This window comes from Chelonia mydas, chromosome 7, assembly GCF_015237465.2.
Source record: "Chelonia mydas isolate rCheMyd1 chromosome 7, rCheMyd1.pri.v2, whole genome shotgun sequence".
Classification (NCBI taxonomy): domain Eukaryota; kingdom Metazoa; phylum Chordata; order Testudines; family Cheloniidae; genus Chelonia; species Chelonia mydas.
In genome coordinates, this window is record NC_057853.1 from 27,895,754 (window position 1) to 27,912,811 (window position 17,058).

The 17,058-nt window shown below is 34.7% G+C and overlaps 1 protein-coding gene across 2 annotated transcripts in view; it reads left to right on the forward strand.

Moving 5' to 3' along the window:
- The window catches only part of DCP1A (decapping mRNA 1A), a 49,940-nt gene that overhangs the window by 1,189 nt on the left and 31,693 nt on the right, over positions 1-17,058 (forward strand). For both annotated transcript variants that reach the window (XM_027830385.3, XM_043550445.1), the window contains exons 2-4: positions 495-535; positions 3,297-3,424; positions 13,386-13,452. In XM_027830385.3, coding sequence (XP_027686186.2) covers positions 495-535; positions 3,297-3,424; positions 13,386-13,452 — 236 coding nt within the window. The remainder of the gene's footprint in view (positions 1-494; positions 536-3,296; positions 3,425-13,385; positions 13,453-17,058) is intronic.

A 17,058-nucleotide genomic window follows, 5' to 3' on the forward strand; every position in this document is an offset into this window, starting at 1 on the left:
TTGCAGGTGGTAAACCATAAGGGTTTTTTTCTTTTTAGCTAAGTTTTAATGTATAGAACAAAGTCATGGTGCGTAGCATAAAATTATAATACAAGATATGTCCAAAAAAGTCTCATTGTAACTTCTCATTACAAGATATAACTTTTTTTTAATTTGCAAAGTAAAACATGTATTAGTATGCATGAATATGGGGTTAATATAAAGAAAATACTTAATTTTAACTTTCCTAGTGAAGCTGGTTAGGAAGGGAAAGTAATCAGAAATTTATCATTTCTTTCAAAATTGAATAGTTGTTTTTATCAACAAGGTGACATGTATAACTACATATTTGCCTTAAAGGGTTAGCAATTCACTGAAAAGATAAGAGATTAAATCTGAGGCCAATGATGTCAAACCTCTTTGTGAGAAGATACTAAAAACTCTTTTGTTAGAATGCTGCATAACTGTGTGAATAAGCATATCACTAAAATAACTATAATTGCTATCTGTTGTAGGAGAAGACTGACATAGAAGGTACCTTATTTGTGTACAGAAGGTAAGTTACACAAAAATCCTTTAGTGTAGTGTGTAACTATTTATTAAGTTTAGATTTTTGTCGTAGTAGGCTTTCCAGCTAATTCTGATATTTGACCAGAAATTCACCTCCAACTGCCTGTTTTAAAAAGCCTGTTTTAAAAAGAAATTTAGCACCTCGGCATATAACTCTTCAAAAAGCACATACACAACTTTTCAGTAACAATCTTGAAGAAAATAAATGAATAAAACAAAGAGAGAATCATAGAAATGTAAGTCGTAATTAGGTTGTTTTGTTAATAATTTTGGTAATAAGGCATCATTCCGTAATATATTCCTGAGTGATTTAAATGACCCAAGTGATGGTGTTTCCTCTACCTTCCATATTCCAGAAATTATGGATTATATAATTTATATTCTTTTCCAAATCTCTTTTAAAATAGTTTCCAGTGAACGGGTCTGCCATTTTCCACTGGTTGTGATACAGATTATGTCACTTAAAAACTAACAGTCTGTATGTGTGCAGAGTTGGGATTTTTGTTTTGTTCAACAGGTGACTTTGAGAGAAATGTCCCAATATTTCCTTAATGAGAAATAATATGTAAATATTTCATCTTAAACCAAAGGCAAATAACTAATTTAACAATGAATTACTGCTCCGTTAGATGCAAGAAATGTGAATGGAGAATTAATTTATCCATCCTGAGACAGGCAACAACCCATTTAATATTACTAGCATTTATTTTGTCAGTGGCACTGTGAGGTTCTGAATGTCCATTGGGCTCCATTCCTGTAATCACTTAAGCAAGTGCTTAATTTCACTACGTGAGTAGTCCTGTTGATTTCAATGGGACCTGCTTGCAGTAGTAAAATTAAGCATGTGCATAAATCTTGTAATCAGGTATGTTCAGCGCCTCTCAGGAGGCTCTCAGCACCTTTCATTATTGGGTCCTTAGTGAATGTGGCCGTGATGTTGATGAAATCTGTACAGCTAATCACATCTGAATATAATGTAGCAGATTTTTGTTTATGGTTATGTATTTTTCCTCAGAGTATCCTCACAATATGACCAGAAAAAAGTCATCTTGCTGCTATGTTCACATAAGTGTTAAAAGGCATAGCTGAGCATAAAGGATATATTATAATCTAATAATTTAAGAGGAAACAAATATGAAATTGTTTTGTTTTGACCTTAAAGTGTTTGCTTGCCTTTTTCTAAAACTAGACTCTAAAGCAAGTCTTACACAGAATATTTAGAAATTAAATGTTGTTATGCTTGTCAAAGCAATTTTTCTATATATTCATTTTCTTTTCGGAACTATTTTGAGGTCATGGGGGGGAACTCCCCCTTTGTGAGGCAAGTTGGGGTGCTTTTGCATCCTCTCGGAATATATTCCCTGCTCTTTTAGTCATGCTCAACTCTCTTAATATTTTTGATTCTAATGAAATTGTGTCTATTTAAGGTAGAGGTAAATTTTGCCAAGAGAGTTTTTATGAGGAAATATAAACATTCTTTTCAAGCTGATAAAATCTCATAAGCCAGCAAAGTTCTTTCCAGAACACTTTAGGAAACTAGCATTTGCAATACCAGTTTAACCAATAAGACTATCTAGTCCAATATCCTGTCTGGTAGTGCCCAATTCCACTGAATCACCTTGTACAAGAAATATATGAGAGAAGCTTCTTCCTAATTCCAGGCAGAAAGTGTCTGATCCCAAAGCCCAGTTAAATCAATGTGTTTCCATTTACTTCAGTTATCTATGGACGAGGCCCTTAGTAACTGTCCTATGCCATGAAACCCACAAGGGGTCTAAACCCACAAGACCCTGATCTTACAATGACTCATTGCCCAATCTTACCTTTATACACTCTGAGCAATTGCATTGACTTCAAAGGTACTTTTTCGCAGTGCATAAGATTCAGTATTTGCATAAGTCTTTTCAGGATTGTAACTTTTCATAATGGATGTCATCTGTAGTTAAATCCTGTTCTGAATCCTTATTAAACCCGTTGGCCTCAATAATATCTTGAAGTGCCAAGTTCAACAAGTCAATTATAAACTATAACATTTTAAAAAGCAAAATTTAAACTGAAGTATTTCCTTCAATCAGTTTTAATTTTGCTGATTTTTTTAAATTTCATTGAGTGTTCTCTTCTAATAATATGAGGAATATTTTTAAATCTGTTACTGCTTTGATTTTTCACTGTTTTGCTCACCGAAAGTGTCAGTTTTATCCATTCTTGCCATTACTTATTAAAACTAGAATGTTTTTCCATGTAGATCACTTTAGATAGATCATGTAAAGTACTTCTATTAAAGTAACTTTTGTTTTTTACTCATCTTTGACTATTTGTTATGCTGTAGAAATTCATTTGAACCTATAAAATGTTTTCTTATGTGCATAGGCTTGGTTTTATATTGCATGATATATTTGGTTTGGGGTATTTACATGTAAACATGATTATATAACTAGTAACTAGTTTAGTATAAACTAGATATGTTTATAAATGCAGAAACCAGTAAATATATCTGTCTATCTTGGTAAAGTTTCATGTGAAGGGAAGGAACAGAATATTAGTAATGCTTGGTTGAACTGCATAACAGTTTGTCATAAAAATATATTGTGAAGGTGGCTATTTAACTAAGCATATATGGCATTACAAATTATACTCTTAATCCAGGCTTTGTTTTGGCATTTGAAAGCATAGACGTGATAATATTTTTGTTAAGTAAAAACTTGATATACATTTAACAAATTACTCTATTCTCAATGAAACAACAGGTCAGCTTCTCCCTACTATGGTTTTACGATTGTGAATCGACTGAATATGCACAACCTAGTTGAGCCAGTAAATAAAGACTTGGAATTTCAACTGCATGAACCTTTTCTTCTTTACAGAAACGCTAGCTGTGAGTATAGATGTTTTAAAAATATATTATATAGAAGTTCAAACTCTGTCTTCTGATGTAGGCCACTTTCAGGTTCTGTGACCTAATGGTCTGTTTCAAGCACAATGTAATATGTCAGATGCTAATGAAATGTCTGCGGCTATTTCCTTGTCTATGCTACTTGATTTAATACAGTTATGTGTAGCTGCACATTACCTTGAAGTTGCTGTTTATTTTAACCATTTTTATCAATGTAGGGGCGCTATACATAGGTCATAAGTCAACTTTTTCTTTTAGAAAAGGGATCAAGTATACAGGGTGGTATGTTGTATGCAAAATGGAATTAAAGTTTTCTGAAACTTTGTAGAACAATTCTGCTGCATCCGGTTACGTCTTATGTGTAACTTTAAACTTAAAAACAATTTTTTTTTTGTGACTGTGGCTTATGATTTGATATGGTTTTAGTTTTTTCAGTGTCTTATTTTGCAAGTGGAAGGTGAGAATATAGTCAGCTGCTTCCTGGAAATGAGGCTGTTGTGGAGTGGAGGAGACTGCTCAACTCAGGGGAAGGAGCTTCTTTTCTTTACATTAGGATACAGTGGACTCATGTTTATGCATTCCCTCTCCACACACGTGTACAGAAATATTTTGTACCCTTTAACCATGCAAGAAAAACATTGAGCTTGAGCCTGTGTGACAATATGCAGTATTATTAGGTGAAGTTTTATAATTCTGAATTCAGTCCTTTTCCTTTGAGCCACAGACAGCTGACCCCCTTTAACTATCTCTCTCCGAGTCCATCAGTGTTTGCTTAGCTCCATCCAAATCAATTTTTAAGTCTCAATACTAGAGCATAGAGAGCTACATCTTGGCTTTATATTACATATGATTCTAGTTTCTTCTCCTACTCCCCTTTCTTCTCTCCCCATTTCAATTTTTGAGTTTTGGACTTGCTTCCTCACTTTTTCCTCACATATGTAAATTTCTTAATGTTTAGCTTCTCCCCTCCTATAAGAGAGGCAAATGTAGCTGACACAATCTTGAGTATCAGATCTGGGCTTCTCTGTCTGTATTGTGTCTTTCCAATTAAAAACAGTCAGTGGCAGCTCTTTCTGGAACACAGTCCTTCAGCTTGTATAAATTCAGTGCATGGGTAGTTAAGCCATAATTTTTGGTTAGGGGTCTGGGAAACAAAAGAGGGGTGTATTTCTCCTCCTCCTCCTCCTTGCCTCAGCGTCAGTGTATTTCTGTTTCAGGTGTTATACCCATAGTGCATTCAATTAACAACAGAAAGCGTTTAGGGCCAGCTCTTAATGCCCATTCTGTAAAGATTTCAGTAGAAATGGTGCCAAGAAAGCCTTTGTCAAGGTTAAGCCATATTGCGATCATATTCAGAGGAAGAACTGCTAGTTTGGGAGAGAAAAATTACCTTGTTAGCAGCCTATTGTACATAAGCAGTACAGTAGCTTTAGATTTTGCGCAAAGAATCCATTATGATGGTTAATTAGGAGTTGTATGAATAAATTGTCCTGTTGAGATTTCTGAACTTCTAGAATTTCCCTGACATGCAAACTTCAAAGAAAACATAATTTATGGAGATGTCCAGTTTTAAAAGAATACTGTTTCGTAGACAGAGTAAACCAGATAACCCCTTTCTTAGAGAAATAAAATGAGTGGGCTGTATCTGAAGAGCACTTACCCTTGGGTTAGTAAGTTGTATTTTAGAGGGAGATAATTCATGAATGTTGCCTTAAATTCTTTTCCTCCTTTCAAGGTACAACTATGCAGTAGCCCATTATCTTATCTTTATGATAGGCTTTTTCTCTTACTTAAGGTCAAACAAATCATGGGAATAATACTGCTCTGAAAAGAGAGTCTGCCCTTTTTCTTACAGTTGGTTGCTTTGAGAAACTCCTGTGCAATTTCAATACATTTGGAAAAGAAAGCATTATTTCCAGTATAATACAGTTTTGTTAGCCCCTAATTACAAGTTGTGGGGCTACAGAATAGTATAGAACTTATAAATATATTTGTTTACTGCATTTAGGAGAGAAATTGAGGATTACAGGGTTTAGGGGAGTGGGTGGGGAAAATTCTGGTCTCTTTATATATGCAAATTTCTCCACCCCACTCCCATACTAATGGATTACTTTATGGAAAATCAGCCTTTTGTTCTGCCCTTCATATTAGTAACATTTAACAGTTCCAGAGAGAGGATATTTAAACATTTGTGTGTTTTTTACCAAGTCAACCAAGCATGGTCACTAGAAATAATTTAGGTTTCAGAGTAGCAGCCATGTTAGGCCGTATTCGCAAAAAGAAAAGGAGTACTTGTGGCACCTTAGAGACTAACCAATTTATTTGAGCATAAGCTTTCGTGAGCTACAGCTCACTTCATCGGATGCTTATGCTCAAATAAATTTTAGTCTCTAAGGTGCCACAAGTACTCCTTTTCTTTTTTAGAAATAATTTAGTATTTCTGCCTTTTCAGCGATTCACTTTTAAAATCCTGAACTGGCCTAATTACATACTCCCTTTGTTTTAGTTAGTTTTTCACTGAATTTGATGAGGTCCATACAATGAGCACTTTTAAGCTAAAGAAACGTACATTTCAAAATAGGCAAGGAAGCAGGTTCATTTATGAAACCCACTGTGGTAGTCTAAGTTAATGATAACTTTGTGCTCAATGTGATGAGGAAAACTTGTACTGATTATTCTGCTTCCTGAGCTGGTGGGCTGGGAATGCCTTGCATTTCTCAAGAACTCATAAAACCTCAGCCCATATCATGGCCACCAAAGCTGCTCCACATTTCTGATCCTGAAAGGAGTTAATCTGTTTCATTTATCATAAGAATTGTGGTCCTGCTGTGAACTAAGATTTGCACTTCCCTAGGGACATACAGCAAGGGGTAAAAGATGGTGAAGGGAAATTATTTTGCCAGGTTAAATGTTGATTTAAAAAAGTGCCATATCAATAACACTTTTAAAACATATCAGAAACTGTGAAGGCAATGGCATTGCAAAGTTCTTCACCATGCCCTGCCGTTATGCCTTGACCTGAAAGGATCATTGGGGAAAAGAGGTACCAGTTCAGTCCGTGACACCTCTGAGACTAACAGCATGGGAAATCCTTGAGTGATACAAATATCTATTGACTATGAACTGGATTAGTCTCATGTCAGCCACAAAGTAGCCCTCAGATGATTATTTTAATGCTGGCTGCTTTTGACAGGTAACTTGCCTGGCTGGAGGGGAGAGTAGGAATGATTTGCTTGTCAGGCGTTTGTTTTTGTTTTTTGTTTTTGTTTTGTTTTGTTTTGTAGTCCACACATTTCATAAAGGCCCCATGGGTTATGACTTGCATGCGCATTTTTGCTATGGCAGAATTGCTATGACTAGTTTATCGTGCATTAGAGCTGATTTGTAGCTACTGCACAACAAAAACCTCAGATATATTGCAGTATTCATCTGATGGTACAAATGGCCTTTAATGTTTTTAGTATTAGGTCGTTTAGTTTTGCAGTTAGAATTGAATACTATTCTGTTAGAGCGGTCTGTTTCTTCAGAAGTATTTATTGAGTACTCTGCATGTGTCTGAAAAACATTTTTGTTTGGTACACACATTTATTAACTTAACAGTTATATTCTCTTTCATGGGTTGTACTGTCACGAGGATGGACCTAATAAGTGACCTAATATGTTTTTTTTCCTATAACTAACTTCTGTTTTTCATTTCATTTTTTCCTCTCGTTGAATTTTAGTCTTTAATGAGATCATTTATCCATTGTATCTGTCTCTGAGCGGTGTATTTACATGTAAATTTTATTCTTTAAAGTTATTTGTTTTAGAAACTCTGTTTCTCTTTGTATCTTCCAAACTCAAGAATATAAACAGAAAAACTTTTTCCTATTTCAAATACGTTTGTTTCCTCAAAACATCAGTAGGATTAAGACAGATTATTTGCATCCTAGAACAGTACCAAAAACTCTTTAATCATTAGTGAGGCAGGTCATGTCAGCTTCAAAAATTGTATATAATACTGCTTTGAAATTCTAATCCTTTATCCATTATGTATCAGATCTCTCTGCTGCAGAAATGACAATTTATGATGACTTAAGATCTTATTTGACATTGTACCAATTAAGGTGATATTCTGGTAGAGTGGAGTTATTACTAGACTGGATAACAAGAAGAAATATTCAATCTCTGTGTTAGGTAGTAGTGAATTCAATGGAGAAAGCATCAGAATGATTCCAAGTGTGAGACTTCTTGGAGTTAGCTGATTTCTTTTAGTCTTTGACACATTTTGAATTTACTTTAAGATTTTTCCTAGGAAAAAAAATCTTTGTTTTCTCTGCCGGTGTGCACATCGTACTGTCTCACAGTACAGTCTATGTATGTATGGGACTGAATACATATGGATCGTAAAATATATAATATGTGGCAAAACTGTTTACGTTTCCCCACTCCCAGTATTGTTTAATACAGAGTTGCTGCTTGGACTGTGGTCACTTGTCAATTTCCCTTAATCTTTTCAGACATAAGGTGACTCTTTTATAGTTCATGCTGTTTGAGAAGTTTACATTTTTTTTCCCTCAAGAAGCATTTGAATCACAGTGATAGCATCAAAAACAACCTTTTAAATGTATGTTTACTGTTGTCCCAGAATTTGTTTAAATCATGCATTATGAGCTTTTCGCAGAATTCCAAACCCCATGATTTCTCGTCCCTTCATTTGTACTGGTGGAAGTACATATAGCAACAACATTATGCATTTGTAGTTTGAAATGTTCATTGTGTAGTTGAAATCAAATCTTAACTTCATTTAAAATATGTGCCAGATTATGATTGCAGTAATATTCTCAACAAGTTTAGTCTGCTTTACAGTGAAAGAAAATGTCGAACATATTAAACAGTAATAAACTTACCTCTAAAAGTTTGCAAGAAGTATGCTTCTAATTCTGTTTCATTTATAATTTTCCCTTTGTATCTGAAGTCTCTTTCTTGATGTAGAGGTTTTTTAATCAAAGCTAGTTCACTAGATAGGTCAGGAGAATTAATTTCCATGGTGCTGAAAAGATAGATTCTAAACATAAACTTTTAATATTAAGAAAAGAAATATGGTACTCTGGTGTTTCCTTGCCTTAGTTCTCTGCTTGCCCTTTCCCAGTTCAAGGGTAAGAGAGCTAATGCAACAGAGAAGGTAGATCCTTGAGGGGGGAGGGGAGCGCACTGATATTCAAAATGAAATCTGAACTACAAGCTGCTGTCTTCTTTGCTTGTCATTTAATGACTTTTTAAAGCTTTAAAAGTACGTTCTGTATCCAGAACACTAAAAACCAAATTAGTTGTTTCATTTCACAAGATTTACAAACAAAACGTAAAAAAATAAGTTGCATAATTGCTTTTAGTGCTATGTGTCTTAGCCTTAAGATACTGTCCCATTATCATTTTTATCAGCAATGTTGCCAGCATGACATGTCTCCATGATTGCTGAAGGAGAATGGCTCTATAGCAACTGCATTAGCTCAACCTTCTGGTCCAAGATAAGGAGGTAGCTTGTTGCTTCTTTTATAGAGAGAAGAGGTAAAATGCAAGTGTGGGTTTTTTTGTGGTTGTTGTGGTTTGGTTTGGTTTTTTGAGAGGGGAGATAGCGTTCAGGTTGAGGATACTAAGAAGAGTGAATAGTATGGTCTTGGAGACGGTGTTTTAACAGCAGTGACTTTCCTATTCTGGGTCACTGTTGCAAAGTAGTAATCTATGTTGTGGCTGAGTGAGGCAACTTGATTTGTCTCAGAGCAAATCCATTAGCATTTGGCTTTTACAAGTACATTGGGTAAAGGATTTAGCACACACTACTAGTAAATCTGGAATACTATTTAGACTAGAGAATGTCTTCTCTGATCAAGTTAATTCATTTAATTTTTCTCTGGGACAACAGGTTAAATAATTGGGTTGTGGTTTAGTTTTAATTGCTAGGAGTTGTTTGTTTCCTTGATTATCCTCAGTTTGTTCTAACCAACTGCCAAGAAGAAAGGTGCATGGTTTCCTTTACTGTCCTAGAGTGCTGTGTTTTGGGGTTCCACACTTCTTTTTTGCTTTCGTGTGACCTATAGAATGTTTTCCGGCAGCTGTTGTTAGGTCTTGTTTTATGTGACGTTGTTGTTCTGCAATTTTTCCTGATTTAAAAACAATGGAATATGATACATTTGTATTTCTCAAAGCCTTCATCCTGGAACTATAGTAACTAGTATTGTGCTCCCTTGGCAGGATAAACTCTTATCGCCATTCATAGAAATGTCTATGAATTTTTTCTTTTTAAACATATTTCGCTAAGTAATAATGGTTCAGAAAGAATGTAACAAAATAGCCATGGAACAAAAAATACTGCATAGGAATTTTAGCCAGGCATTTTAATCTCACAGCAGAATTACATTAAAGATAACCAAATCTGAGTTGACAAACCAGGAATAAATTGTGATGTGGCCCAGGAATGACACTAATTATGTTAAAGACAGCGTGAATATGCAAAATACAAATCTAACTGAAGATACTGGTGGCTGGTGTGAAACAATGACAGCATTTCTGTCTTACCACTAAAGATGTTGCTTCGCTTTCAGTAAATTTTAAAATAAAAATAAAGGAAAAGCATTAGTAGAATGACATCAGTGGAAAAACTGGAGCAATACAATAATGGATTAGACCATAATTTACTATTTTATGTTCAATACCATTTAAACTAATTCAGCAATTGTCCATTCTGAGTGAAAATGAAATCAAGTATTTTCTTGTTGCAATAGGAAGAAAAGCGACTGTACACTTGATGCATCAACAGATGACACTGATACCATTGAAATAGTGAAACTAGGTAATCTCTCACACAGCGTTTTTAAAGAGATACATAGTCTTTACAATAAATCCCACTAATCACAAGCAAATAATGTTGTGTTCAATTAGCCTAGATGTAATCAGTGCTGTAATAGAAAGGATCTTTTACTGTTTTCCTTGCATACAAGGGCACATTCAGCAGGATTTTAATATAACCAGCTGAAAGGACATCAATTTAAAAGGAATTAGTAAACACTTAATAATTTTGCTGTATCTTGTAAAAGGATTGTTAAGCAATGTCTTAAATGTGCAACAATAAAATGCAGTAGTTTGCATATCAAACATGAACATATAATTAGAAACATCTTCAAAAATCAAGTTTTAATATTAATTATTTGTGCATAAAACATCTGATTTTTGTTGTGCTGTTAAAAAGAGGGAGGAAAAGTGAGTACCATAATCTTTGAAAGTGTCTGAAATCCACACCAAATAGGTATCTTGTTAGTAAACCTTGTAAATAGTTTGGTAATCTGTTTTCCATCATAAATGACACTGACAGCCTTTCATGGTAACTCCCTATGACTCCTTGCCAGCAGCACAGAATGAAACATTATGATATGTTGGTAGACAGAGCAGATTTGGGATGCATTTCTGGTCTTGTGCTGGTCTGTTTCTGGCAGAATTGAGTGTGACTGTTATCGTTTTCCCCCATTAAGCTATCGTTACAGGTTTCTTATCTTTATTTCTTCAGCAAACATGCTTTTGAAGAATTTTTTTTTTCCTGTTGGCAGTTCTGTTAATGGAGTGGGGAAGGAGAAGATGCTCTTTTTATAATGCTCAATTATGCTACAGAATGTGTTCCTGCTAAGGGAGAAATGGTTTAAAATCAAGCTTTCATAATGTTAAGTTGGTAGCTCAAATAGTTGTTTGGGTTTTTTAATTCTTTCTCAATCATAAGGTTTTTTTCATATTATTTCCATAAAACATTTTTAATTTTTGCATGTATGAAGACTCTTTATTGGCTCAGTTTCTGGCAATAGTATATTTCTTCAATTCAGTCATCTTGATTTTATGATTGAAAAAGGTTGTTGCCTGTCATCCATGCTGCAGATCCTAAATGTTGGGCCTCTTGCATGCTTTTTAATAAATTCCAAAGATTAGACCTAGAAAATTATATTTCAATTTGCCTTAAACTCTGTGTGTGTGTGTGTGTGTGTGTGTGTGTGTGTGTAAGAATGCGAGTGCAGTAGGTCAATCTACCTTGGTTGCGTGACACAAACTAGGAAGCTTTTAGTTCACGCCAGCAGCATCCACACTGGGGAGTTACAGCACAGCACTTTGGTGTGCACTGCTATTCACATTCCCATAGTCTGAACTGCAGGGCAGTGTAGACAAGTCCTTACAGAGGCTTAGTAAGTTACAGTTGGTAAATCAAGTTTTCTGGATTCCCATTGAGCCCTGATATGAAATTATTTTGGCCTATCTTAATATGAACTTCAGTTTTAAGAATTTTTTTCTTTGAATTGGAAGGATAGTTTAACCAAATAGTGGCTCAGACGTCGTAAAAATCTTAACAAGAACTGTAGTAGAAAGGTAGTGGATTTTTTTTTTTAATGTTATCTTTATAAAGCGACAAACTGAATTACTACCTTTGATAGGTGGAATCTTTTACTCACATGTGTGAGGTCAAGTGCCTCTTTATGATGTGGAAATGTTAGACGCTAGTATCCTTTCTTTGACATACAGTAAATAAATGGAAACATTTTTGTTGCTTTCAGTATGGCACTGCTTCTAATTAAGGCTAGAGATAAATGTTATTGACAAACCCAATAAAAGAATCTGCCAATTCAGGAATCTGTTCTCTACCTGTTCGCATTCCATTTGTTGGCTATGAGTATCTGGTAAACAAACGCATTAAGCAGAACTAGAAAATCCAAATACAATTCTTCTAATAAACCAAATCTCCACTAGGCGTGTTCCATTTGCAAATTACAATATCTAAAAACTCGGCAAGGATGTCCTTCAGAGAAATAGCTTATTTCAATAGAACACAGAAATATTTCTAATCTTGAAAGATTTTAATGGGTTACTGAAATGACTCTGTCCAGAATCATGAAAAAGATCTTGATCTGTTTTGAAGAATCCCTCAGTGTTTGTGTTACTGAACTTTACAATGGCCCTATGAACTGATATTTTTCTGTTTAACCGTAATTCAGTTGCAATGCACTTTAGCTAAACATTACTGTAGTTCACACACTTGGCAGATGCTATGATCCATCTCTTGGAAAGCCCATCTTTCCAAAGGCATGGGTTTCTTTCTGACTTCCATTGAGGGTGGAATGAAATATTATTTTTGAAAATTACTCCATTTCACTTGTGTATCTTTCAACTCAATGTGATTTTTAGAACCTGATTCAGCCAAGTTTTAGTTGAACGAATCTCATGATGAAAATTAAGCATATACTTAGTGCCTTGCTGAATCAGAGCCTTCATGACCTCAGCTGATCTATGCTTACTAAATGTTAGGAGTAGAGTCTACCATGTACCTAGCATTAAGTAGATCTGTAAACATAAGACTGGTACGATTGCAATTTCAGGGCTGCCTCTCTTGCACACAGATTTCCAGTGGAGAGAGTTTTAGGTGAGTGAAGGTGCCAAAAAAAACCCTAAGGCTTAATTACCACACTGGAATTGAAGTCTCATTAAGGCAGTTTTATGTATGACTTAAACCATTACTGACCTCTAAGCAACAAACTGAAATAGTTCATGGTTTTATCTACAAATATTAACTGGAGTAGAACTACATAAGTTCTAGATGCTCTTGATGCTTTCATGATCATTAAGCTGTAACATTTGGAAGGTGTATAGTACTTGCAAAACTAAAGTCATTTTGTGAATGAAAATTTATTTTATTTTTTTTTTACATTTTAAGGTGCCCAATGGAAATGTAAGTTCCTAACCTAACTGATTTTATTGTTTTTCATGCCTCTTCTGCACACGGTAGTATTCCTAATTACCTGGTAAATAATACTCATTCATACATAGGATTGATTGTAATCTGTGTATGTTAGTGCTAGTGGGCTGCTGCTCTGAGCTGTTTTATTACCAAATGATTTTTGACAGTTTTGTCTTGTTTTCTTTTTATGTTTTCAAGTGTCTATTTACAGTATCTGGTTTTATGACAAGAATGACTGTCATCGAATAGCAAAACTCATGGCAAAGTAAGTACCTGGTTTTTTATTTTTCCTCCAAAAATTCTGCCCTCCAGTGTCACTTATGTAATGTTCTCTCAATTTTTACTGTGAAACATGCTTTTTATATTTAAAATCACAACTTTGATATTCTCACTACTGCTCTTTAACTTCTTGTAATAGCTAAATCTTTAATTCATGTTAGAACTTAGAGCATCAGAAGGCTTTCGAAAATGTTAAGTTCTTATAAATACTTGAGCTAAAACGAGACAAAATCAATAATTTGCCACCCTTCCCCATGCCCATCTCCCCAAAAACATGTGCACATGCGTTCTCGGTGGATATATATTTTTATACAACACTGGCTGAAATAAAATATCAAGGTAACCTAGATGGCAGAATATCAGCACAGATAAAAGGAGTCCAACAAATAAGTTGAAATGATTAACAACTTGAATGATGAATGCATTTAATTACCAGACCAAAAAAGTGAAGATTTTTATGTTGCCTGTTAGTTCTGTAGTTTTTGAGTTTAATTATTTCCTATCTAGAAGCCAAGGGATGGAGGAAGTGGTTGTAATCACTGGTGATTGGAGAAAGGTGTGGGGCTGACTGGTGAGAGTGAGTGGAATTATGAACTGTTAAGAGGGCTTCTTTGTCAGAGTCCAGAAATTTGCTGGAAGATGGGCAGGAGGGCCCATGTAAAGCTGGCTATCTCATCTTGTTCTACAATTTTTAATCTTCATTGTTCAATTTACTAATATGTTTTTGTATTCTAACTAGAATAAATGTGAAAACTGCAGAACAATATTGCAAACAGGTGACTAGTGTTAAACTCATATATTGTACTGAAGTTGGTAATTACTAATCTTGACACAATTTGTCTAAAGTTGAAGAAAGTGGTGGTAAGCAATTAGAATGGAACAAAGTAACAAAAACAGTTCCTCCTCTAAAGCCAGATGTAAACATTGTGCAGAGTAAAATAGCAGAACAAAATTTTAAAAACTTGTCCAGCCAGCTTAGATCAAAAGAGTGTTTTTATCACATTTGTATTGGTTTGATCAAAAATTTGTAACCAGTTAGGTGCTGAAAAAGCAAATAAATTGGTAAAACAATACAGATACCAACTTTTATTAATAGAAGGACAGATTCAAGAGATTGTTAGGCTTAATAAGTTAGTTGATTGAGGGTCTTGATAGCTGTGGCCTTATCTTACAGAACTGCAAGCTTTTCATTTTGGAGAATATATGTGCCTTTTTATATTTGAAGAATAAATATGCTTCAGTGAACCACATAATATGAATTTTGTTATTTCTAGGGTCGTCAAACGATTTTAAAAAATTAATTGCTATTAATTGCACTGTTAAACAATAATAGAATACCATTTATTTAAATACTTTTGGATGTTTTCTACATTTTCAAATATATTTCAATTACAACACAGAATACAAAGTGTACAGCACTCACTTTATATTTATTACAAATATTTGCAATGTAAAAAAACAAAAGCATATTTCAGTTCACCTAATACAAGTACTGGAGTGCAATCTCTTTATAATAAAAGTTGAACTTACAAATGTAGAATTATGTACAAAAAATAACTGCGTTCAAAACTAAACCAATGTAAAACTTTAGAACCGATAAGTCCACTCAGTCCTACTTCAGCCAATCGCTCGAATAAATTTGGTTACCATTTGCAGGAGATAATGCTGCCCACATCTTGTTTACAATGTCACCTGAAAGTGAGAACAGGCGTTTTCATGGCACCGTTGTAACCGGCATCGCAAAATATTTACATGCTAGATGTGCTAAAGAGTCATATGTCCCTTCATGCCTCAACCACCATTCCAGAATACGTGTCCATGCTTATGATGGGTTCTGCTCGATAATGATCCAAAGAAGAGCGGACCGACACGTGTTCATTTTCATCATCTGAGTCAGATGCCACCAACAGAAGGTTGATTTTCTTTTTTGGTGGTTCGGGTTTTGTAGTTTCCGCATCGGAGTGTTGCTCTTTGAAGACATCTGAAAGCATTCTCCACACCTCGTCACGCTCAGATTTTGGAAGGCACTTCAGATTCTTAAACCTGGGGTCGAGTGCTGTAGCTATCCTTAGAAATCTCATACTGGTACCTTCTTTGCGTTTTGTCAAATCTGCTGTGAAAGTGTTCTTAAAACGAACATGTACTAGGTCATCATCCGAGACTGCTATAACATGAAATATATGGCAGAATGTAGGTAAAACAGAACAGGAGATATACTAAACATTCATGTGCCCCTTCATGCTTTGGCCACCATTCCAGAGGACATGCTTCCATGCTGATGATGCTCAAAAAATATGTTAAAAAAATAATGCGTTAATTACATTTGTGATTGAACTCCTTGGGGAAAAACTGTATATCTGGCAAGTAAATACCTTGCAACACCGGCTACAAAAATGCCATGCGAACGCCTGTTCTCACTTTCAGGTGACATTGTAAATTAGACGCAGTCAGCAGTATCTCCTGTAAATGTAAACAAACTTGTTTATCTTAGCAATTGGCTGAACAAGAATAGGACTGAGTGGACTTGTAGGCTCTAAAGTTTTACATTGTTTTGTTTTTGAGAGCAGTTATAGAACAAAAAAAAATCTATATTTGTAAGTTACACTTTCACAATAAAGAGATTGCACTACAGTAGTTGTATGAGGTGAATTGAAAAATACTATTTCTTTTTTTACCATTTTTACAGTGCAAATATTTGTAATAAAAAATAATATAAGGTGAGTACTGTACACTTTATATCCTGTGTTGTACTAGAAATCAATATATTTTAAAATGTAGAAAAACATCCACAAATATTTAATAAATTTCAAGTGGTATTCTATTGTTTAACAGTGCAATTAATCGCTGTTAATTTTTTTGAGTTAATCACGTGAGTTAACTGTGATTATTCAACAGCCCTATTTTTTTCATTTAATAAAACCTCCAATGAGATTTTTTTGGAGCTGTGGAAAATCACAACCCTGATTTGAGTTAGAGTAAAACTAAAGATCTGATCGAAAGCCCATTGAAGGAAGTAGAAAGAGGAAAAAGATATTATTGGTGAGATTTTGGATACCTGTCCAATATTTTATTTAAACTTCTATCTTCATTTCTTAAAGACACAAAACAGACGGTGAAATTACTGCCCTTTGCCCCTCCATTTTCAAATGGAGGATGAGAGGGGCGAGTCTTCATAATACACACTTAAATTAAAATCCTGGTTAATGTCTCTGAGAAAGGGAGGGGAGAACTTTCAACTTCATGCTCTCATTCTGTCTGCCCTCTCTAAGTTGCTTTCTCTGGCTGTGTGCTGGCTGTCTTTGAGCTTTGACAATCCCTGTGCTGCCTGGATGCTTTAGTCAATAAACTTATTGTGCAGTGATCCCACTTCTAAGTTAATAGAGCTGTCACACACCAGCTTTTAAGATCCAAGTCACGAACGTTTGGAAAGTTACAGTAATACAGGTAATTTTTAAATAGAGTGGAATTTACTTCATCCAAAAATATTCTTTCCACCTGTATTTTTTCTAAAGCATCTCTTCTGATTGTCTGTAATTATTAAAAAACAGCTACTAAAGACTTCTAGCTTTAGATGACCTTCAAAATTTGTGTT